The sequence below is a fragment of the Sceloporus occidentalis genome, unplaced genomic scaffold (assembly GCF_023333645.1).
Source record: "Sceloporus occidentalis isolate IW3139 unplaced genomic scaffold, rSceOcc1.0.p SCAF_66, whole genome shotgun sequence".
NCBI classification, from domain to species: Eukaryota; Metazoa; Chordata; class Lepidosauria; order Squamata; family Phrynosomatidae; genus Sceloporus; species Sceloporus occidentalis.
In genome coordinates, this window is record NW_028317046.1 from 2,481,397 (window position 1) to 2,506,654 (window position 25,258).

Consider the following 25,258-nt stretch of genomic DNA (forward strand, 5'->3'; position numbering starts at 1 on the left):
CCCACCATGAACAATACCATTCCAGACACACGGATATGTGCGTGCCTCCCCTCTGCCCCCTGGTGACCGGGGACGTGTAACACGAAGCTTGTTCCATTCTGCACTTTCTGCCGGCGCTCCCTCCGACACCCCTGAAGGTCGGGACGCGGCCACCTCTGGACCTCTTACTTCATTCCTTATTTCGCTTCCGGACGATGCAAACATTTCAGTTGGTGGTGGTGGGGGGGGGCGGCACACTAACTCCAAAAGGACCAGTGATTTTATTGTTTTTAGTTGATTTTTTCTGAATTAGTGCATGCTGAAAATTATTGGCAAAAACCAGTCGAGCGCCCTTTTCTCTGGTGGAGGGACGGGGTGTTCCTGGCGGGGAAGACGGCTTTCTGAATAATATAACCGATTCTGCAATGAGTGGCTTCTCAGTGGGGACGGGGGATGGGAAATGCAGCCGGGAAACTAACTTTTTAATATTTTTTGTAAATACGTTAGGATCGATGTAATTATGTCCATCTTGGTGGTGTAAATGGAGTTCAGGTTGACGGAACGCAGGTTGGCATTTGGGTAGCCCGGTGCCCCTTGGGCTGGTTGTCTGTGGAGCCTCAGTGAGGTGACTTTTAAATGTCCCCCCCGTGGCTGGCTGAGGTCTGCGGATGCGCAAAGCGATCCACGCGCAAAGCATTGGGGGGGGGGGGGGCAAAATGAGTGTAACCCTTTGTGTGCCACAAGGAAGCATTGCATTGCTTAACCCTCTTGCACTCAGAGTTAATGCATTACCGCCGCATGTTCATTACCTGCTCATTAGTTTTGGTTCGTGAAACCCTGGGGACCGCGTAGCCGACCTTCTTGGGCTTCGGTTACTGTTGAAGTACCAAGTGGGGTCGACTTATGCAGTCAGATGAAGCGTGAGGGATCATGGAAGTTGTGGTTTATCGGCATGGAGCATAAGGCTTCTGAGGATCATGGGAGTTGTAGTTAAAGCGTACAGTAGCTTGTCTCGCTTAAAGCAGAGCTCTGTCTATATGTTACGATAAATACCCTGGGGGTTTAAACTGCCCTCCAGGCCTTAGAGGGGGGCTGGAGCGACCCCTACAAGCGCCAGCACACCATTAAAGCTCTGCCAAGCAGGAATGATACATGTGGGTACTTCTGGCCTTTCTCCTCCTCCCAGTGGAGGCGGTTTTTATTTTAGATGTATTAGTCGACTCGCCTGCTGTTGTGCTCGCTGAGCTTGGCTCCATGTATATAAATGATGGCTTTTAAGAATCTTTACTTTTTTTGTGTGTCCTTAACCCCCCCCATCCAGATGGTCATGTAAGAGGGGGTGGCATGATGGGTTGTTGGTGGTATGATGGGGTGATATGATGGGGTGGTAGTAGTATGACGGGGCGGTGGTGGTGTGACGGGGTGGTAGTAGTATGACGGGGCGGTGGTATGGTGGGGTAGTTTCTGTAAGTGGGAACTTCATGGATGTTAAGTTTCTGGTCAATTAGATTTCAATGGATTTGTAATTTAGTAAAAGAGAGAGAATGGGATGAAGGGGACGGGATGGTTAAGGAATGGAGCTCATAGATTAGAAAGGTGATAAAGGGGTAATTATGGAGAGTGGGTCAGAAAAAGGGCACTTTAACCCTTTGAGTGCAGGCTGTGGCCCTTGAAGGTTCCTAAGACAGCGTGCGGGGGGGGCGTTATGGAGAAAGCTGCAGGCTTAAAAGGCTTAGGTTTTATTTTTTATCATAAATGTAAATTCTTAGATTTCTACGTAAAATATTTGGGGGGGGGGGGTTTGGTTTTAATGATGTGATAACGTTCTGAGTATAGCCGCTCGCGTATTCCGGGGCCTTTTACCTTCTGTCTGACGCTCGTCCTGTGTTCATGTTATTGTGTAGATCTGTCCGCCCTTTTAATATCACCGTAGCTGCTGTATTTAGACTAAAAAAAAAACCCAAAGCGACATGAAACGCACCCGCTACCGCGTCCCAAACTTCCCGATGCTGTACGTAGCCGCGACGATAACTTTTCAGATTTGTATATTGGTGATAGGTCAGTTTGAACAGTCTATAAGCTACAATAAATTTCTGGTTCTAAATACAAGATACGGATCTTTTCCCTCGTTTTTGTTTTATACGCCAGGAAACGGGGTCCGCGCCGTCTCGTCCGTTAAGGTTTACTATCCACCCACCCCGCGAAGGATTTCTCTTCTGTAAAGCGATGAAATCCAGTGGGGTGTATTCACTAAACCAGGGGTTTTCGACAGACTTAAACGCATTATGAAAGACCAACCCCGGTGAAGGTATCCTGCTATACGAGGTGGCATGGCCCTGTATAATGCATAAATAAATCAATGAATGGGCTTTGAAGGGGAAGCCGCCCCCTGGCACTGGAGAAGCCAGACAGAAATACAATTACCAGCCTTCTGATCTTTTAGGCTCTAACAGCTTTTTGGGGAAAAACAGAAAACCTGCGGTGGTTGAGGATTTGCTCACTTCTACAAGAAATAATACACGATGAGGAGCGGCCCTGCACCAGGGCACAGAGTTTGAGGTAAGACCCTCTAAAAAGTGTCTTCTGGGCTCTACTCACTTAATTGCGCAGGTCATCTCACTTGCAGAGCGCTGTTGCAACATTTCCTTCGCAGAAATAGGTGTTCATAAGAAAGTTGTGCATGCGCGGCCTATTCGGCCTTCAGGAGCCAGCGTTAACGCGATAAAGGTCCGTGGGTAAGGAACGTGCATTCTGTACGTTTGATCAACTTCATATCTCAAGTCTTCGGGAACCGCATCCAAAACAATCTATTCTAACTCACAAGACATTTTTACACAAAACATGCAAAATGTACATATTTATTAACATAATTACACAGCATTTGTTTATTGCGCCGCTGCCTCGTAAAAAGGCATTAAGATCCATTGAAAAGCTGGCAGAGGACGACTTGTCATCTGCGTTATCTAGATCAGTGCAACCATTCGCTTCTTTCAGTACCCAAGTGATGATAGAAGAACCTCTAGGACCCTCCAGGCATCAAATTGAAATTAAATACCCAAAAAGAAAAGCCAGAATTTCAGATTCCGGCCCAGATTGCAATACAGCCCGATCCGTAGGTCTCATAAATATGTTGTACGAGTGCTTTTATTAATTACCGTACTTGTTCTGTGCACACAACCCTTTGAGTGCTAGGTTTAAGAGCTTACGCTCAGCCTGTGAATGTACGGTTTGAAGACAGCACCCGTCGCTCTTAGAATAAGTTCAGGATTCCCCGAGATAGAACGGCGAACTCGTATAATATAAGAATGAATGTAATGGTTAAGGCTGCCATAGTTGGTGGCAATGTGCCCATCAAAACATGGATCGCATCGTCCCTTTGCGCGCCCCCCCCCCCCCAGCACTCAATCGTTACAGAGCCGGTGGGAACCCTCGAAGACCCCCAGCCTGACCTGGCATCCAAATTGCATAAAGCTACAGTACTAACTCCTGGTCAAAGTGTCCCAAACACACGGACTCCGAGTCCTTCACCAGTCCGCGGATTTACAGCGTGAGAAGACATTCGATGTTTAGGTCCTTAAGTTAGGGGTTTGTTGCCGGCTCGTTACAAAAAGGAGCGAGACCCTCATAGCGAGTCGAAGCTGACGGAGAGCGTCGGGGCCGGGTGGTGAAGTACCTGTGCGATACCCGGACCATCGTTTCTCAGCAGACTCCTTAAAAAGGGGGGGGGGGGGGGGGGGGGGGAGAGCTTCCATGCCATGAACGGGCATTTCATTCAAGCCTTGGGTCCAGCGCAGCCGGTTCGGTTCCATCCCTCTCACTGGGTTAACCGGTAATAATCGTACGAGCCCCAGAGCGGACGGGCCATCACTGGCGGTTGTCTTTGGACACATTGTGGGCAAACCAGTTCACTTTGGTCTTCCAGCTCTCCCTCAGAGCTTCGTTAAATTTCATCTGGAAATGTTTTAAGGCGTCTTCTTCGCTCTTACCGAGCGCCAAGGAGTCCTGACGGGAACAACCGAGAATAATTATTATTATATACGGGTCTTTGAGTCAACGCGCCTTCCACGTTGTCAGATGTAAAAAGCGGAGCTGCGGCATTTTATCCACCTCGTCTGTTAGGAAGTTCAACTCTTTACAGACTTTGAATTTGTAAGAATTATATGTTTTGTCCTTAAAAACAATCGAATCGATCCTACCTTGAGATACTGGATGTCTTTTGAACAGCTGAGCTCCGGTAAACCCGCGGCTTTCATAAGCGCAAACAAATTGAGGAAGAGAGCGCCGTGACGTCTCAGGATCATGTAAGCGCTTTCACAGCAGACACGGAACCTAAAGGGGGAATAGAAAGTATTTTAATATTTATTATAATAAAAAAAAAAAGTTAAAGCTCAGCTGTTCCTTCTGCTTAAAATTCTTCAATGTTACCAGACGCACACTGACTGTCAACCAGGAGCTTCTTTACCTTTCTAACTTTTGGGTATAATCCTTACACTTTATGGTCTGCTGATTAATACAAAAAATTTGACTTTTTCGCATCACAGGGATCAGCTACAAATGAGACCGACGACCATCGAACTGGTTCGTGTGCGTCAGACAGAACCTTGACCGTCCCACTTTAACGAGAGACTTCCACGTAGGCTTCATGAAACGTACAGGCGACTCGCACCCCGACAATTCACAATCTATACATAAATGTTCAGCTGTCGGGATTATTACTGGATTCTGGTCGTCGGATAGCCGCATCTCACCTCTCGAACTTTTCGCTGTTGCTTGTCCTCCCCTGCTGGATGACGTGCACAAAGTCGTGCGTTAATATGAAGGGGACGCGCTCTCGCTTGATGCCAAATTTGGTCTTAAAATTACCCAAGAAGTGCCCAAAATCTATGTGAAAGAGCTAGAAAAAAAAAAAAAAAAAAAAAAAAAAAAAAAAAAAGAATTCAGACCAGAGCTTTTAACTTCAGTCTAACATACAGTGTATGTCACAATATATATATATTCATACAGTATGTCACGATATATGTAAATAGTCTGATACAATGTATGTCACGATACATATACATTCTTTACGCACCCACAATGCACATCTGTAAGCCATAAACGCAGTCCAACGAGGCATTGGAACACTGAGATGGGTGTATTGGGAGTCTGCAGTCTAATTATACACACACACACACACACACACAGTATATGGCCACCAAGTTACTGTCCTATACGTTGCTTGCGCTGGACTCTGGCGAGCAGTGTGTATAAGAGACTAAAAAGCCGGCAAGACACGCGCTCTGCGACACGCCGGTTTGTTTGCCGAAGATGTTGGCGACCGCTCACTCACCCGGCCGGTTTCGTGGATCATGATGTTGTCGCTGTGTCTGTCCCCGATACCGAGAACATACGTAGCGACACAATATCCAGCGCAGGAGAGCGTGAACTCCTCGATCGCGTGTTCCAAGACGTCCCTGCCGGAGAAGAGCAGACGATGAATATTTCATAGCCGGGCCAGGCAGTCACCACCCGGCGGGTTCATTAAAGCCAACAAGAGTCTTAAAAAGGTCAGAAAAAGCCTTTCCGGTGACCTTAAATTACCAATTATCTGCTCGCTTACCCCGGATTCTTGCTCTTCAGCCAGTTCAGGAGGGCATCCTTGTTAAACGCCGCCGTTGCCGCCATGTTGCTGTTGTTGCGCTGGATGTTGGCGATTGTGTCAGAACGCATGACAACCTCAATAAGGCCGGTTTTGTCTCCCGTTGAAAGGCACCCGTAAGGAGTCACCCTAAAAACCAAAACACGTGAAAGACGTGGGGGCTTAATATGGAGTTTCAACAAAACCAAGACTTGGGTCAATTTACAGGGAATATTACTTATTGTCTTTTACAGATTGATATATATAAAAATAAATAAATCCCCCATCTTTGCCGCTACAGTCTGTAAGGAATAGTAAGAAAAGGAGCAGCAGTTGAGGCGCTGCTCACTTCTCCAAAAGCATGGTTTCATAAAAAGACCTTTTAAAAATATTTTGCTGGGTTCCATAAACCCACCGGCCCTCGCCGTGGCTTCTACCAAAAGTTCAATTATATATCAAGTACTGAAGGTTCCCTCACCGGAGATCCAAACCTTCCCTCTTCCACAAGAAGTCCATCAGCCGAATCATCTGTAAGGTCAGCATGTCCTGCCGCAGATCTGCGCCAGAGAACATCGAGTAAGACAGACGGCCTCATCAGGAGACAAGTCCCCGGACCCCGCGGGGTTAATCTTACCATCTCCATTCTTAAACATGATCCCGATGCGGCTCCCGCCGGACATCTCGTTGTTGTAAACGATCCAAAGGGGCTTCATCTTGGAATCCTTGAAGGTGCAAAGATCCACGCTGCGGAAGAGACGGTTACAACGAGGTAAGGAGGAGCGAGGACCCCCTGGCGCTAGGCTGCCAAATAAAATGTCAGATAACGGCAGGGGGGCGCATGGTCCGAGCTCACAGCGTTCAGCCATCGCAATTAAATCATGAGAAGCGACCCCATCGGGGAGACATCCAGCGCATACAAGCCCCTAATCAGTAATTAGGGATGTCCTGGCGCTTTGAATAGGAAACAAACAGTCAGTATTATAAGAAGCCTGATATGGACCTCGGAGCCGAGTAACCCCCCCCCCCCCAGCAGAACATCGCTCCTGCAGGTGTTTGCACAATCAGGTGGCATTTACTCCAGCCTGAGAAACATCGGGGTATTTTTGCCTCCAAACGCCCGTTAGCTTGGGAGCCGGGGCGAGTAAGGAGCGCATGCATGAACGTCAGGCTCAATGGTGAATCCCGTCCAACCCAGACGGACGCATCGAACGGGACGGCGCTCACCATACGTCGGTAAGTATGAGGTTGGGATCCAGCGGGGAGTAAATGTGTGAGAGGGCATCGCGGTAGTTCTCCTGTTTCAGGCACATATGCATGGCCTCCTTGGCCAGTGGTTTGCCGGTCTTCTGCACGCTGGATCTCACAAACTCATTCAGACCCCGCAGTTTAGTCAACGCCTCCCCCTGAAACACAGAAGACGATCAGATGCCAGGCGGGAGGTCGTCCTACGTGCCTCGAGAAGGGAAGACCAGGAGCGCCACGGCAAATATTTGGGATAAAATTAGGCCAGTAGGGGGCAGTCTTCTACCCGTCAACTCCTGAACCAGTAAATAATACAGCGAGGAGCTTAAACATGCATGGGATAGACATACGGCTCCTGAATCTACGATGAGACCAACGACTGATTAAGGTTTGAGTCTTCACAGCAGGAGAAACGGGCGACTAAACGGGGGCCGAATGGGGCCGATCTGCCGACATAGTACATAATAACATTGTTGGAAGAGACAAATTGCGGCCCCTTCACGATGCGATCTGTTTTATTGAGAAAGCGCCCTACCTGTTTCATGAGCACCTTCATGTGGTAGTTGCTTCCCCGGCAATAAGCTTCAAGAATGAGGCCAAACCGCACGGCCACGGCAGGAACGTGCATCTCCGAGCTGAAAAGGCGAGGATGGGGGGGAACCCCCCCCCCCAAAAAAACCTTTAATAATCTGAAGATTCGTAAACCAAAAAAAACACTACTTTTCATAGCCGGATTATAGTAATGGTTTTGGATGCGCAGGATTCTTGGGATATACAACAATAAATGGACCAAAATGAAGTTACATGAAGCGGGTTCCCTTACAAGGAGCCGCCTCCGCCGTAGAGACAGGAACGGCAAAATTAGAAAGAATTTTACCAAAAACCTGGTTTTTGACCAGCGTTCGGTAACCGGCTGCCGCTCACCGGAGATGCCAGAACAGGAAGTGGCCGATCTTGCGGTGGATGAGGGCTCTCTCCAGGAGAAACCTCGTTAGTTCACAGTCGAGATAAGACTCGTACTTCAGGACCTGCACCAGCTGCAGGAGATACTGACAGAGCTCGTCGTTCCTACGGAACAAAAAACACGGCTAAAAACCCCACGGCCGGCCAGATAGGAGCCGCCCGTCCCCGGCAGCAGCACTCACGTCAGCTTCCTCAGGCAGCCGATGGTGAACGACTCCACGTAACGGTCGGGGAAATTAAAGTCCAACAACTCCAGGCACGCGAGGACGGGGAGCTCCGGCCAGGACTGCAACAAGTACACCATCTGTTGGAGACACAAGGCAAGGACTACTACCTCAAACCAAGAAAAAAATATTTTATTTATTACGTGTAATTATATATATATATATATATATATATATATATATATATATATATATATATATATATATATATATATATATATATTTTATAAGTTCTCAAAAACTGTCTTTTTTTTAACCATTTATTTTGGATATGTTTTCAGGCAGCTGCATAGATCTGATCCCCGATCTACTAAACACCCCGACTCCTTATACTTTCTGTGGGGGACAATAGAACGGCTCAGTCTTAGCCACCCAGCCAGACTCTCTGACTAATGAAAGTCTATGGAGGAACGGACTTCATTAGCATCGCCATAAAGCATCAGCTCAGTGTGGTGTTTGAGCCGGGAAAGTCACCCAAAATATCACATGACTGACAGCAACGGCGGCTCCAGGTCTGCAGATAAAGGGAGTTTATTGGGACAAAAATGAGAGAAAACCAGGTTTCTCCGACATTACGGTATAAGGCGCCGGGGAGGGATAAATTACTGGTTACTTTGTCACCTGTGCGACATCTTCGTGCCGGTTCCACTTGGTGGCGAGGAGCACCTTGCAGAGCGCCTCCGGGTGGGAATCTCGGATCGCGTAACGCAATCTCCACACCAGGTCCTTCTCGTGTTCGTATAACTCGGTTTGTCCCTTACGCTCCACGATCTCCTCGAGCTGCTCCTTCTGCTCGCGGGAAAAGAAAACACTGAAGCACCTGCTGCATTTCATCTCCTAACGGCCTCAGCGGTCTCCTTGTTATGTATCAGTGACGCACGCGGCACCTCGTCATGCGGCTTCTCTGAGTCCGGACCCAATTACGCCAACAAAGAGGCGAACGTTCATTAAAGAGAAAGAAGACGAGAGCGGCCGCTCCCCGCTATTATATTAGCAAAGAGCTTCTGAACACCGAGAACAATCAGCCCCCCCCCCGGGGCCAACGCCACCGCTTCTTACCTCACTGGGGGTCGTTTTGGAAACTCCGCTGCATCTTCCCAACTCGAGGATCTAGAAGGCGGGCAAACCGAATATAAATTATACCCCGCTGGCCGAAGATGAAACAGACGTTAAAACGGATACAATAAAAAGGATGAAACGTCGGGGCAGCGGGCTGTGATGTCATAGTTACAATCCAAGGAAGGTAACCGGAAACAATGTAGGAGAGCGGAGGTTTTTTGGGGTCCGTGTCTCAAACGCACATCACAGGGAGGACCCTTTCATGTACAGCGCTGAACACAATGACACCCGACGGCAGCATCGGGGCAGATTTACCTGATCGATGGAGGGATAATACACCTGGTGCTCGAACACGGGGAAGGAGATCAGCAGGGTGGCCGCGCTCTCCGTGTTCGGATTGCACTGCACGGTTCCCATCGGGTTCAGGAGGTCCCCCTTTTCATCTGGAAGACAGGACAGGGGCGATACGTTTTCCGATGTCAGACAGGGAGACGTCGCAGGGCCACAACTCTCAGCCGACCCGACGGGCTTCATATTTCCAGCAAGAACGCGAGCATTTAAAGCCGCGAGGACCCCGCGCTGGATTACGCAACCGTGATGTAACGGACCGCGTTCGACTCATCAACATCAAATATATATATAAAAAATAAAATACATGTTACACGAGGTCATAAGGCAACTCCAGCCCTGTTATGCAGTCATATTGTATAAAGAAATTAGGGAATGACGGTTTCCATAGTTACTGCCCCATTCAGCCAGTAACAGTTGTTAGATGTTATTTGCGGCCCCATGCGGCTGTCGTGTGGCTTTTCTGCGTACGTTCTGACCGGGTGTAATTCTACAGAATTTTGTGGTGAAGCGAGCGGCCGACAGATACCGAGGGGAAGGAAGCAGAAAAAATAAAAAACAAACAACGATTCTTGTGAATAAGCGGACGGGAACGCCCCGGGTACGTGCCCAAAACCAACAAAAACAAACCCGAAAACTCCTTTAACATTTTGTTGTTACAAAAAATAAAAAAAAATGAAACACTGTTCCTGAAAAACAGGTTTGAAAATATTCCTAAAACTTGTTTATTTTTTGTTGCAGAAAATGTTTTCAGGCAGCTGCTCTGTTATCCGAGCCCCAATCTACTAGACAAACCCCCCCCCCCCCGACTCCTTATCATACTGCCCGTGGGGAGCAGTAGAATGGCTCAGTCTTAATCACCCGTCCAGACAAGTGAGTGAAACAAGTCTGCATGACTTCATTTTTTCTTTTTCTTACCTGGAAACGAGGACCACATACAGAGAGAATAATCTCCAGACTTCAGCATGTCCTTGTAGTCAAAAACCATGGTGTTCACCCAGGCAATGGGGTAATCCTGCCCAAGAAATAAACGGGGTCACCGCGAAGACCTGCCGAAGGGGATCAATAAACCCGCGTCTGCGGGGGACCCGCGGGAATACAGAAAAATGAAAGGGACTCACGGCCTTCTTGGATTTTTTCTTGGTCGACCTGGCCCTCTTGGACTTGTCCACGGTGTAGAGCACCAGGCTGAGCCGGGTCATGCGCGGAAGGTCACACACGGAGATGTCGAACACCAGAGTCTGTTTCCACACCGGGTCCGACGTGGCGTCCACCTCACTGCTGGCCACGGTTTTGCACAGGAGTTCATTGCCGTGGTACAGACCGCTTTGGACCAGGAGCTACGAGAACGGGAGTCAGGAGCAACCAGAACCCACGACGAGAACTTTCCGGGTTATAGCTCCGCAGAACCCAGGACAGCTCTGAGGACTACAACAGCTGCGTTACACCACGAAGTCTTCTGCACCGTCTTACGGTTCAGAAGACAAAACTTTGATACTTCAGGGGCCATGAGACAGACAATATCATTTTACCCCAAAAAGATTTGTTACGGGCCGCGTGTGCGGACGCCATGAGAACGGCAACCAGAAGCCGTTCCCCGGTCGTCCTTTATTCCGTGACGGAGAATACACGACACCGGATCCGCTCAGCGTAAGCAAGACCCCCCTTAAACACAGAGCGCCCCCTAACCTTTAATCCTTCGTCTGCATTTACGTTGCTTCCTTGAATGAGGTGGATGGAGAACGGCTGCTCGGTTTTCCAGAGCGAGAAGTAATGCGGCTGGAAAAAAAAAAAATATATATATATATATATATTTATTTTTTAGATAATAAAAAATAATGTTTTTAATGAAGATCAGAAAGTGTTGAAGCATCACAGTCCGTATCTTACATAAGCTGGGAAGTCAGAGTCATTTTACCAAAACCTACCCCCCCCCCAAAACAAAACATCCCCCAAAAATTCATTCTTTCTAGGTTGAGGATTGTGGGCGTTGCTTTAACCCCTTCGAGACAAAGGCTGATTTTACTTTTTGTACCCTTCGTGACAATGGCCGTTTTAACATTTCTGCGCTGCTTGTGTTTAGTTGTAATTTTCTTCTTTCCCGTTTACTGAACCCACACACATTAGATATTGTTTTTTTCAGGACAAGAAGGGCTTTCTTTAGATGACATTGTTTTGATTGTATCATATTATTTATTATTAAAAAAAGTATAAAATATGGTGAAAAATTTAGAAAAAAAATGACTTTCTAACTTTTAGTTGAAAAATCTTTTACTCATCTATAAAAGGTAATAAAAAAACCTGCTAAATAGATTCTACTATTTGTCCTGAGTTTAGAAATACCCAATGGTTTTATGTTTTTTTGCTTTTTTCTACACATTATGGGGCAAAAAGTACAGGTAGCGTTTTGCTATTTCAAAGCCATTTTTTCCAAATCTGGTAATTCTTCCCCCCATGTGCCATTTCGGGTATCTTTGAAGCCGGCCAATAAAATTTACCCCATCAAATCATATATTTTTGAAAACTAGACAGCCCAGGGTATTCCAAATGCTAGTATTTTAACCCTTTCCAAGCACTAATTCTACCATCAGCCTTTGTCAAACTTTATGGTAGTCATTTTTTTTGCATTTGTTTTTCCACACACATTTTACTTCAGGTATGAATTAAAAGGTTCTGGTATATGTCACTATCACAAAACACCCCAATATGTGTTTAGCAACATCTCCTGAGCGCAGTGATACCTCACATGAATGATTTTGCCTGGCTGTTTGGGGGCAAAAGGGCCACATTTGGGGCATGCGCATTTTTCAATGTTGAACTTTGGCATTTGGGGATCCACTGCCCATGCCCTATTTGGTACATCTTTGAGCCAGACCATTTCAGTGTGCCCAATAAACCCATATATTTTTGAAAACTAGACACCCCAGGGTATTTTAAATGCTGGTATTTTAACTCTTTGCATGCACACATTTTACCACCAGCATTTTTTCAAAGTTTGCAGTAGTATTTTTGTGTGTGTATTTTTCCCACACACACCTACTTTATGTATGAATTTACAGCTCCTGGTTTATGCCGCTGTCACACGACACCCCAATATGTGTTCAGCAACATCTCCTGAGCGCAGTGATACCCCACATGCATGGGTTTGTCATTTTTTGGGGGAACTAAAAGGCCACATTTGGTACGTGTGCATTTTTCTGTGTTATTTGGGACATTGTTGAACCCGGCCAATTCAATTTACCCCATCAAATCATACATTTTTTTTAAAGTAGACACCCCATGGGCATTTAATATGCCAGTATTTTAACTCTTTCCATGCGAGAATTGTTTTAAGCTAATGTGCTAATTTTAGGACTTGCTCACAAAAATATATTTTTATATATATATATATATATATATATATATATATATTTATTTTTTTTTGCCTTTTTTAATAAACATTTCAACTTGAAGGTTCCCCTGATAGTGACATCAGTGGGAAATTATTTTTACATTTTACTGTTTTTTTTTACTATTTTTTCTAATTATTATTAATTTTATTTAATTTATTTTTACTAATCACACTGTGATTAGAAAGCTGGGCTCCATTGACTTGCATGGTTGAATGCAGTACCTGTATTCAACCTGCAAGTGGAGCCAGAGTTCTCTAGAGGGTCTGGAGACCCTCTAGCGAACTTTTTCACCTTTATTGGTTTTTTTTCCGGGCCGCCGCCATCTTGCTGATGGCGAAGATCACCGGAGAGCGGTCACAGTCCATCTAGAGGTAAGTGTTTGGTGTCGCTGGATGCCTCCTGATCGAGGCATTCCAGCGACACCATTTAAGTTTAGGAGGTGATCGTTGATCGCCTCCTAAACGCTTTTAAAACGGGCGTCTGCCGCCATACAATGTATGGCGGTTGTTGACGCCCTGGGGAGGGGCCAGACATGGCCCCTGGTGCCGATCGTGGCGTTGCTGAATGCCTCGAGGTCGAGGCATTACAGCAACGCCGTTTGGGTGCAGAAAGCGAACGTAGATCGTTTTCTGCACCCGTTTAAAGGCGTGCCGGTTCTGGCACGTCATTTGTCATAATCGACTTGTTTTTCTGTGCCGTGCCAGAACCGGCAATTGTCATTAAGGGGTTAAAGATCATCTGAAAGTCTACAGGTTGAGCCTTCCTAATTTGAAGCACGGTTGCACCCACCCAGAGGGACGAGTGGCCCCCGCGGGTCTCTCACCTTCTTGGTTGGCAGCGGCGGTGGTTTCTGGCGCAGTTTGGAGCCGGGGATGATGAAGTCCCCGGGCTTGTCCGGTATCGTGGACGACAAGGAGACCAGGGTGAGGTGAGCGGTGCGGTTTTGGCGCAGGCAGCCGTTGATATACTGGAAGTTAAGAGAATAGAAAGATCTCAGAAGAGGGTATGGGAGGAAAGATCAAGAAGATGAGAGGGATAACTACGTGGGGAGGAATAAATCATGCAGGTCCTGAGAACAGGAAGTTGAGGACTGCTCCCCAAGTTATTTGGGGTACGGAGATGTGGCCAGATCTGTCACTTACTGTAAACTGACACAGGGGGTAGTTTCCGTAGACATATTCCAGCACCCCGTTGACCTGCAGGGTGTATTCCTCTGGCCGCTCCAGGAACGGCTGGCCGGAGACGTTGGATTTTTTCTTCAGCGCCAAGGAGATGAGGGATATGGGGGGGTCCATCGGCGATACCTGGAGGGTGAAGCTTTGCTGAAAAAGAAACAAAAAATATAGCGAGGCTTCAAGGAGGGAAAGAAGAACGATGGAGGGGGAGAGGAGGAAAAAAAGAAAAAAAAAAAAAAAAGTGGTCTGCTTGACTCGTATCACAGGGAGGATACTGGTTGGTCTGGGCTGATCCCAGTATGAACTGGAAAAAGGGCTCACTCAATACAATGGAGACAGACCACCACTTAGACCCTCGCAAAACACCAATAGAATTTCAAGACGAGGAGGGGGAAAAAAAAAAAAAATGTAAAAACCAAATAACTTTTGATCCACGCATTTGCTCATTTGCTGGAAAAATGTGTGGATCAAAACCATTAAAACGTGTTGAATTTTATTAGCGCCCCTTTAGACGCACATTTTTTTGGGGTCCCTGAAAACAAACGGTGGTTGTTCAACAAACGTTGAGTTTCTAAACAATGTTCTGGATTAAAGACCCCCGGGACGGTACCTCGCTGCTTTCAAACTTGACGTTAATCATGAGCGTTTTGCTGGACGTCCATCCCCGGGGTAACATCTTAGCAGCCGCTACAAGTTGGGGTGGAAAGTTCTTCCCCATCCAGTCCTGCCAGTCCATTTGCTGCCGGCAAACCGCCGTCTCTTCGCACAGCTGGCGGATGCTGCAGCGGAAATCGTTTATTTCTGGGTCATTGAGGGAGTCGAATTCGTGGAGACCTGGACGGGGAGACCGGGGGGGTTGGGTGTCAGAAGACGCAGCCAACAGATTCAGGCAGGTACAGGTGTGTGTGACGCGTGTGCAACATTGTAGCCACACAGATAGATTGCAAGCTCCCATGAACCGGAACCTCTCCTCCTCCCCCTGTACCAGTATGTCTCAAACACAACGTATATTGTCAGTTTCATTGTTATTGCTAATTTTTATCCCCTCCGCCGTTGTGACGCCACCACAGAGCTCTATAAATAAATGTATTTGTAACCGGAGATCAGATCCAACGCGAAGAACGCGTGAAACAGGATCCTCTCCGCTCGTCTCAAACACAGAACTTCCTGGCGGGTCACACGCGGCAAGGAACGGGAAATAAAGGCCATTTTACACAAACCCTTATATTCTACATGTATTTTTTTTTTATTTTTTTATTTTATTTATATTATTGACTTTGGGGTCTCACCTTTGCCAATGAGGAGGCTGATCTGGGAGTTGAGTAACTTTTCGGCTCGGTCGCCCTCCCTGGCCACGAGCCGCAGCACCGGGAGGAAGGGTTGGATGTCGCAGAGCCGCCTCTGCTCGTCCTCCAGCTCCTGCTGCTCCGCCGTCTGGTTGATGCAGGTGAATACGTAGGACGAGGGACGGCTGAGCATGTGGAACAGAGGCTCCTGCTGCGCCCGTTGCCATAGCAGCTGAAAACACAATTTAAAAAAACAGCGGGAATCCTTACTCAGGACACGATGGTGGAGATTAGAAAGTAATTTTTCCCGGGCGGCGCATGGTCTAGGTCAATCTCTGCCGTAATACTATCTACGTGGTTCAGCGTAAATCCATTGGGAAACTCATGTGTGTGTGAATGAGGATGGCGCGAGTATGCGAATGAGGATGGCGCGAGTATGCGTGTAAGTATACGAATGTGTGTGTGAAGCGAGGCCTCTTGTACCTTTTTGATGTTTCCTAGGCTGGCGCTGCATGGCACAGAGAAGTTGAGATAAATGCCAGTCGGAAGCAGGAAATCCACCGAGATGCTCTGCTTCTCTTCTTTGGCCCAGAAGTCCACTGGGCAGTAAACTCCAGGAGGCATCCTGCCCGGCGGCTACCGCCCCACCAGCCCTGGCAAGAGAGAAGAAGATGGAGTATTAGAGGCGGAAAGCCACGCTCTGGCCGGTTCGCTCATTATAAGCCAGAAGCAGCCATAGCAACCAACAATCCTCGCGGCGTCCATGTTTGCCGACAGATGGACGTCATCTCAGTGATGGGAGTCTGATTGTGCCAATAGCCCCTGCAGCCTAAAATAACCCAACAGGACCAGAAATCGTGCCACAGGGCCCTCGGACATACCATCACCACCACGGCACACAGCCAAGGCCAGGAGGCACGAGAACCGTCTGCACGGCAACCGGCGCCGAGGACACCAACCGACTCGATACTCATCGTTAGTCGTTGATTAATCTTAATCTAAAGTAGTTTTCGGCCAGGTTGCATCTCACGCTGTGATTGGCTGTTTAAAGCATTATGGAGGAGATTAGTAAAGAAACATCCAATGGCTGTAAAGACGCAAGCGTTCGCTCTCGCCACAAACCCCGAGGAGTTTGTCGATGACCCCCCTAGGAGGTTGGTGAGCGGCGCCCTGCGGTCCTCAGACCGCGTGTTCCGTGTTCACGGTGTACCGGTGCCTTTGTTTTATAGCTTAGACACTTCCCACGAGCCGCACCAAGGACAGCCCTACGTTTATAACAAAAGTATTAAATTTGTGCATTTTTTTTATATATATATATATATATATATATATATATATATATATATATATATATATATATATATATATATATATATAAAAAATATTTCACCGTTGCTGCTGCTGTAATAAGGATCAGAAAAACGTGTATCGAGGAGGCGACTCGGCTGCTCAGACCGGTGCGAAGTTCATGGTTTAGCAGAAGCGCAAATAAATAAAACGCATAAAAATGTTACATTTTGAAATTTGTAACTTTGACAATTTTGGCGATTGTTTTTCTTAGGTTCCGCAGCGCAGCTCGCAATCGACCCCCGTTCCTTCCCTCTGCCTCGCCCAGACACCGGCATGTATACAGTTAACTTTACAAATTTAAAAAGAAAAGAAAAAAAGTGTCAAAAAAAAAAAAAAACAACCCAACTTCTAAAGAAAACGTCTTTTCTCCCGCAAACATTAATGAAACGCTGGAATAAATGAACGAAGTTCGGTGGGGGATTCTCCGCTGGAGTAGGTAAGATCTGAGTCACCGGGCAGATGACCTCATTACAGACACACAAAAAAAACATGTTTTCCTCCCCGATTTGGCTCCAGAATCTAGCATGGGAACGGGAAAGCCATGTTTAGGGTTTTCTCTACAATTTGCTGTGTATTTTATTTAGATTGGAGTTCACACAGTGCAGATGCATATATATGTAGTATATACGCAGAGCTTACACTCTAGGCGATACGGAAAGAATCGGGAGGCGAATCGTTCGGCCCATCTGGTCTGCCTGGTTTTCTTGACTCGAAATGCTATTAAATTATTATTATTATTATTATTATACGGAAACTGGTGAAAACCAACAAAATACATTTTAAGGGTTAAGTACTTAGAAAAGCTTTAGCTTCAGGTTTTGTATCCGTGACCCGGCAACGAACTACTCCCAAATATGTCGCAAATGCCAGACTTTGGCCGCACCTTTAACCCTTTGAGGACTGGAAGGCCGACGTAATGCCACGTGCTGCACACCCTTCTGGCACTTAAAGGGTCAAAGCGAGCCAAGCGCAGTTTGGGCCGGCGGGCGATATTTTTTTTTTTCTTTGTATAATTTGGTTTCCTCGCCGAGTCAGAATCGAGCGGAATTCGTGACAACAAACGGTATTGAAAATAAACAGATTTGGGTTTTCCCCGCGTGTTTCTCTTACAATCAGAGATAAAATTTCCCCCCAAAACGCATCGGCTCCGTCCCGCAGGGTTCTAGATTTATCAGACCCCCTGAATGCAGGGACTGTAAGAAGCGCTGCGGGAACCGTTGGCACTATATCATTAATTTTTTTTTGCCATTTTTCAGGGAGGAAAGAATGCGAGAAAATATTTAAAAAGAAATCTGAAAAGTTTCACTCTAAACAGATACCAACCAATCAGACGCAGAGCAACCGCAATTTTTATTTTATTTTTTTTAAAGCAACTTTACCGACATGAATAAAATCAAGGAAAAACAAAACAAAAAAACAACCCACCACATTCTAATATTTGGGTCAATCTGATATTTATTACAGGATACACCCGACGGGCGTTACGTTTCTGCCGCAGCCCCGCTCCTCAACGCTGATCCTCGCTTCCCGGGAGATCGGGTAACGGCCATAAAAACGATTAAATAAATGAACTCGCAGCCATCAATAAAACTGAATATAGGTCGGAAGAGCCGAAGAGCTTACAGCCCATAAATAATACGGTAATAACGGCACGGATACATGAAGGGGGTACACTCCCCCCCCAAAAAACCACGAGATTTTCTCATGGCTGCTAAATTCCTTCTGCTGGGAAATCACATGGGGGCTCGCTAAATAGCCCCCCCCAATGTACAGAATATACCATATAATAAAAATAGTCATTTTTCAAAGTTCTAAAAAGTACTCTTATCTCCATAGCAACCAACAGAATCAATCCGAAAGAACATTGAATTCTCCGCTATGATTAAAAGACCCCGTCTCACACCAGAATCGCCGAATATCAGGGAGCTGGGGCGCAACGAGGAGCCATGGGGCCCTGGTGCAAAAATACCCCTGGGGCCCCCAAACATCAGCAGCTGGGCTGTGCCATCATTGCCCCCCCCCCCCAAACTACTTGTCTGTGCCTTCTTTGCCCTACATACACTCTGACACACAGTTACACATCCACGCTCACATAAACCCCGCCTCCCTCCCGCCCCTGCTTAATGCTCGTCACGTGACCCAAGACGTTCCCGTTTCCCTGCGCCAATATCCCCCCCAAAACAAAAGTTATAAACGGAGACCACGAGAAACAGCTTTACGGAAAAACAGCAGATATTAACCCCTTAATGACAAAGCCCGTACATGTACAGGCTCAAAACGCATTGTTTTCAATGGGTTTTTGGGACCACCCATTGTCCTTAAGGGGTTAAAGAAATAAACATTATAATAAACAGTTTCATTCATGTTAATAGAAGAAAAAAAAAAACAACTAAATCCATAAACAGATTTAACAAATTGCAGAAACGTCAACGAGAGACCGGAATCCAACACTAGGGGGTCAGAGACGGAACGGAAGGAAGTTTTACTTTACTGAGAGGGTGGTAGATAAGTGGAACAGCCTCCCAGCACAAGTGGTAGAGGGTAATACAGTGAGGGTATTAAACATGCATGGGATAGACATACGGCTCCTGAATCTAAATGACCGATTAAGGTTTGAGTTGATACAGCAGGAGAAACGGGCGAGCAGCCGGGGCCGGATGATTCTCTGTTTGGCCGCAGCAAAGAAATGTTTTTACACAAAGAAAAACAAACAATCGGCTGCAGACTTCCCATCAGAGGACAGGAGAGTCTCCTTCTCAGATCAACAAACACATTAACAGATTTCATTCACTCGCATCGTCCCAGAACCCCCAGCCGTACGGCCCGGCCTCGCACGCCAACCGCAAAGCCCTCTAGATTGTAAGCTCTTTTTACTCATTTCACAAAGTGATAAACGGTCCTGATGCGATGTTGTGGTCCGGCTCTACATATTACCAGCACACATCTCTGCGTTGTATAAGCAGCAGATACAACAACCGCATTTTACCCCCCACCGCATGTCACTCGGTGTAATTATCACCCTGAGTGACAGCGCTTACTGTCCGGCTGACTCATCCTCATCTCACGCCTCATTCCCAAAAACACATCAAATACCCGGAGGATGTCAGCTCTTGGGGAGACCCCGAATAGGACGCGTCGGTAGCCCCCTGGGCGGGTTAGGGGGGGGTCACTCGCCATTGAACGGCCGACACGGTGACAGATACATTGTCTCAACTTCTTCACATTCCAGCAGTGTTTATAAACAAGAACAAAAACCAGATACCCGGCTGAGTGCGAGACACGCGTGTCATATGTTGGGCTCCCACACGGGCCCCGGGGCCACGCTGATGCCCTGAGAGGAGCATAACATAACATTTGCCAGCAGATAAGAGCCATTCAGCCCTCATAGCGCCTTTCTCAGATTCAGGAGCCGTATGTTTATCCCATACATGTTTAAATCCCCTCACTGTATTACCCTCTACCACTTCTGCTTGGACGCTGTTCCACTTATCTACTACCCTCCCAGTAAAGTAAAACTTCCTTCCGTTCCGTCTCAGCCTCTGACCCCCTAGTGTTAAATTCGGGCCTCTGACTGGAGCGCTGCTCCTCCCGCACTCTGTCAGCCGGGCGTAAGCCGGTAACCGGCAGGCAGTGAAAGCCTCCGTGCAGCCAATAACAGGCCCGGCTCCTGGAGGATACTCAGCTCTCACCTGCCGTCACCCCGCCGCCCTGCGCTCCGTATCCAGACGGCATGAACCCGGCCAGCAGAGCGCCGTCTGCGGGCAGTGATGTCAGATAAGCGGGTCGGAGGGAGACCCGGCGCCCGAACCCCTTTCCAGCGGCAGCCCGCAGCTCCTTCCCTGGTACAGGCCGGTCTCCAACTGCCGGGCGATTCCCATAAGAGGTGGAATGGGCGTGATCAGGAGGCGGCAGCGAATCACAGCGTGTATCCACTGGAAAGGTGGGCGTGGAAAGGGCTTTGTGGGAGCGTGACTGTCATGTCTGACAGCGATCGTGCAGGTCAGCCACACCCCTTTAACTCTTTCATTGTCACACAGACGTACATTCATGCACACACATACACACATACATACACATATACACACACAGACACACATACACACACATCCATATATACATACATACACACATACATTCATACACACACACACACATACATACAGACACAGACACTCATACATACACACACACTCAACACATATACACACACATACATAGACACACACAGACACACTTACATACACATACACACACATACATAAACACAAACACACATACATACACACACACACACACACTCTCTTAGGGTTTTTTGGCAATAAAACATCTTTTTTTTGTGATAATTACGCACCTTTCTGTTAAATGTTTTTTTGAACATTATTTTTAGATATCAGTAATGTTTTTTCCGTTTTGCCCCTCTGACATCATTATTACTCCTTCCCTATATTACCGCCATGCTTTACGGGGGGGGCGTTCCTACACCGGGCACCTGAACCGGTGCCGCGGCCGGAACCCAGAACCACAAACACTATGGAGGACTGTGCCGAGTCCATAACACTTCGGCCGTGGCGCCATCTGTCTTTAAAAGGCGGAGCTCTGGGGTATTACATCATATCCCGGCGCTCAGCGCTGAGGAGCGGCAGCCCCACGGTAATTAGGCGCTCTGCATGTTGAATAAAGGGAGCTGCAGCAATCAACTCGCAAACTCACAGTTTAGCGGTTAAAGCCCACAGAGATTTGTTTGCCATGCTCAGCTCTTCTGGGACTTTAACCCTTTATGTTCACGCCTCGCCTCAAGCTGTTATCGGCCGGCTGTCTGATAAGACGCTTTGATGTCTCTACTGGAAGCAGATTTCGGCTTCCTGCTTGTAATGAGGAGAGGAGATATCACAAAACATCAGGCGTTCTATAAATAAATAGTGCGACATACAACATGCGCGACATACAAACATGATATAGAGCAGGCATAGGGAGCTCAGGTCTGGCCTACAACTCATATCACTCCCAGCCGACTGGAGTATATGGAGGATCTCTTGGTGTATCCGCTACAGCACCTGGCGATGACGAGGCAGTCCTATCACTTTAAGGCCAGCGGCCGGATACGCTCACCAAGCAGGGGCAAATCCGGTCACCGTAGCCTTTAGATGAGGTGAATGTGTGGGGCTAATGGCCAGAGAAGTCCATTACCTGCCCGGGGGGCACAAAAACTGTACGTAAAGTCCCCCACTGGTGTTACGTGATGTGTCATTTAAATAAAAAAAAAAACCCTGCTTGAGAAGAGTTGACTCATTTAAGGATTTAATTAAAATGTGGAAATGTATAATCCTAAAGAATAATTGAATTACCTGGACAGCAGTCAGTATATACCCCGTCAGGACCGGGGCAAGTTTACCCTACAGGTGGGGGCAATTTTTGTGGTTTTTCTTGGTCTTTCTCCAATTATATATTATATTTATTTCCCAGGTGTGGAAAGGGTTAAACTATATGGAAAATTCCCATACCTTGACTTTACGGGTCGCTGAAATGCCTGAAAACAGAAGAAATGCTCATTTAGGGTGGGTTTACACTCCCCCCCCCCGTGCCCGTACGTGATGTCGAAAGAAAATGTATATTTTGCAATTATGATGTCATCGCCTTATACCCGCCACTGACCTGCAACTGAAAAATACGTCTTTCGAGTCTTTACATATATCCGGAATAATCAAAAAAAAATCTATAATCTACATGGATTTTCATTTTTGCCATAATCTGGGGTTTTCCCCCTAATTTAGTTATATATTTTTGTATTATTCTTAAATGTAGAGGAGAGCCTGGAGCCGTCTCCACCATCTCCGCGCTTCCTCTGCTGTCTCCACCATCTCCGCGCTTCCTCTGCTGTCTCCGCCGTCTCCGCGCTTCCTCTGCCGTCTCCGCCGTCTCCGCCGTCTCCGCGCTTCCTCTGCTGTCTCCACCGTCTCCGAGCTTCCTCTGCCGTCTCCGCCGTCTCCGAGCTTCCTCTGCCGTCTCCGCCGTCTCCGCACTTCCTCCGCCGTCGCCGCTGTCTCCTCTGTCTGCCCCGTCTCCGCGATTCCTCCGCTGTCTCCTCCGTCTGCCCCGTCTCCGCCGTCTCCTCCGTCTCCCCCTGTCTCTGCCGTCTCCCCCGTCTCCGCCATCTCCCCCTGTCTCTGCCGTCTCCCCCATCTCCGCCGTCTCCCCCGTCTCCCCCGTCTCCCCCGTCTCCCCCGTCTCCCAATGTCTCCGCCGTCTCCCCCGTCTCCCCTGTCTCCCCCGTCTCCCCCGTCTCCCCTGTCTCCCCCCGTCTCCGCCGTCTCCCCCGTCTCAGCCGTCTCCCCCATCTCCTCCGTCTCCCCCTGTCTCTGCCGTCTCCCCCGTCTCCCCCTGTCTCTGCCGTCTCCCCCATCTCCCCCTGTCTCCGCCGTCTCAGCCGTCTCCCCCATCTCCTCCGTCTCCCCCGTCTCCCCCGTCCCCCCCTGTCTCCCCCTGTCTCCGCCGTCTCCCCCGTCTCCGCCGTCTCCCCCGTCTCCCCCTGTCTCCCCCGTCTCCCCTGTCTCCGCCGTCTCCCCCGTCTCCCCTGTCTCCCCCCGTCTCCCCCGTCTCCCCCGTCTCCCCCCGTCTCCCCCGTCTCCCCTGTCTCCCCCCGTCTCCCCCGTCTCCCCCGTCTCCCCCCGTCTCCCCCGTCTCCCCTGTCTCCGCCGTCTCCGTGGTCCCCTCGCCTCCTCTGCGATTCCCAGAAGTTATTTAGAAAATAATGCAATTTTAGAAATTGAAACAGAAGCAGCGGGTTTTGTTGGTAAAGATCGCGGCACTTCTGCATTTGTGTAACCGTATATCTTATCTATAAATAACCGTCCGCATGGAAGCAGAAAGAAGCATCGCCGCGCCAGGCCGGACAAAGAGTATTAAGCACGGAGAGACCCACCTGAATCAAAGCAGGTAATGGCTTTAAAGAGACGCTCCAGCCATGTACTGTCTATGACAGCTGAGGGGTCTCTTTAAATCTCCCTTTCAGTGCTGGGATGAAGTCTAATGAGACCCTCTGTGTGCCAAGCAGCCAATCGGAGAACTGTCCGACCACAGAGGAGGCGTGGATCCGAAGCTCAGGAGCTGCAGCTTCCCCTTAAGTGATTTTTTACACTTTTGCACTTTAATTGTAGAAACCATTTAAAGCGGAATCCCCCCCCCCCCCCGGGGTAACTCACTCCCGTTATTACCGTTACCTACAGCTTCTTATTCAGTACTCTGAATGATTAACACGCCGGGTATGACTCATATATGATGTCTGACTCTGATAATATATCATCGTGTCCTGTGTGCGGATTGGATAACGCATCATATCCCCTACGGTATATGAGTCACATTCCGGTTAGCAGATACCGAGGTGCTGTTACAATAGTGAAAAGACTTCAAAAACGATAATTAAAATTTGACAATATCATACATGTTATATATCTCATATATCATATATATCATACATCATGCTATATATACTGTATATATATATGCTGTTACAGATGGGGAGTCATGGCGTAGCGAGAGTCATTCAGGTTCTGTTAAAGCTCATTTGGGCTGAAGCTCCATATCTTACATGAGCCAAACTAATAAAAAATATCCTCCTTTTGGCTGAACTCACCAGGGGCAAAGCAGGAAAAAAATATTGTTGAAAAAGTCGAGAATAAAGGCTAATAATTCGGATAGAGATTTGTCTAAAAAGGTTATAAATTGACAAAATAAATAAATAAAAAATAATAACAAATAAATAATAATAATAATAAATATATCCAGAAGAATTGTTTCATATAGATGCAAAAAAATTGAAGAAAAGCTAATAAAAAAGAAACAAAGTAAAGTATAAAAAAAGGAAACAAAAATACATAATAACAATCATATAACAATATATCAGGCTGAATCAGCTAGACTTTTAATGAAAAAGAAGGAAGAAAATGCTTTATATGGAACAAAATATTCTGATAGCGATGTGAAGTTCAGCCAAAGTTCTTATAATGACTCACACGGACTCTACCGATATTCAGCTAGAACATGATGATGTCAGAATTGTGATGTCAGAATTCTACTGTAAAAAATCTGAATGTAAAGTTTTGAAGTCAGAACGTGAAAATGTGATTCATTATTAAAATCCGCACTAAAGCTTCGTGGAGGGTAATAAATCTAACTTAAAAACAACTAAAAACAACGTAAAAAAACTATATACGTTTTTGCTGCAATTCAGTAACCTAATGAATAAAATGAGTGAAAAATACATACATTTTCATTATTTTAACATTATTTCGATTTTTCATGCTCTTTCTGGATGTATTTTGTTTTGAATGTAGAACTGGGGAATTTCAAAACCTGTTTTTTTCTCATTTTCTTCCAATAAACTCCCTTTATCTGCAGACCTGGAGCCGCCGTTGCTGTCAGTCATGTGATATTTTGGGTGACTTTCCCGGCTCAAACACCACACTGAGCTGATGCTTTATGGCGATGCTAATGAAGTCCGTTCCTCCATAGACTTTCATTAGACAGAGAGTCTGGCTGGGTGATTAAAACTGAGCCGTTCTATTGTTTCCACAGTCATACTCATATCATTATGGAAGGAAGAATAGTATGTTTCTAGGGGAAATCA

The 25,258-nt window shown here is 47.1% G+C and overlaps 1 protein-coding gene across 1 annotated transcript; it reads right to left on the minus strand.

The window, feature by feature from the left end:
- Positions 1-3,843: 3,843 nt before the first annotated feature.
- Positions 3,844-15,909, minus strand: LOC149286859 (phosphatidylinositol 4,5-bisphosphate 3-kinase catalytic subunit delta isoform-like). The gene is made up of 22 exons (XM_089493810.1): positions 15,769-15,909; positions 15,289-15,517; positions 14,610-14,833; positions 13,967-14,146; positions 13,648-13,791; positions 11,122-11,211; positions 10,554-10,772; positions 10,351-10,447; positions 9,400-9,527; positions 9,109-9,135; positions 8,647-8,862; positions 7,984-8,105; positions 7,763-7,906; positions 7,374-7,473; positions 6,821-6,999; positions 6,231-6,340; positions 6,075-6,153; positions 5,579-5,746; positions 5,309-5,432; positions 4,728-4,873; positions 4,176-4,308; positions 3,844-3,981 (listed from the first exon to the last, which is right to left on the minus strand). The coding sequence occupies exons 1-22, from the start codon at positions 15,907-15,909 to the stop codon at positions 3,844-3,846; spliced, it is 3,138 nt and encodes a 1,045-aa protein (XP_089349936.1).
- Between the last annotated feature and the right edge of the window lie 9,349 nt (positions 15,910-25,258).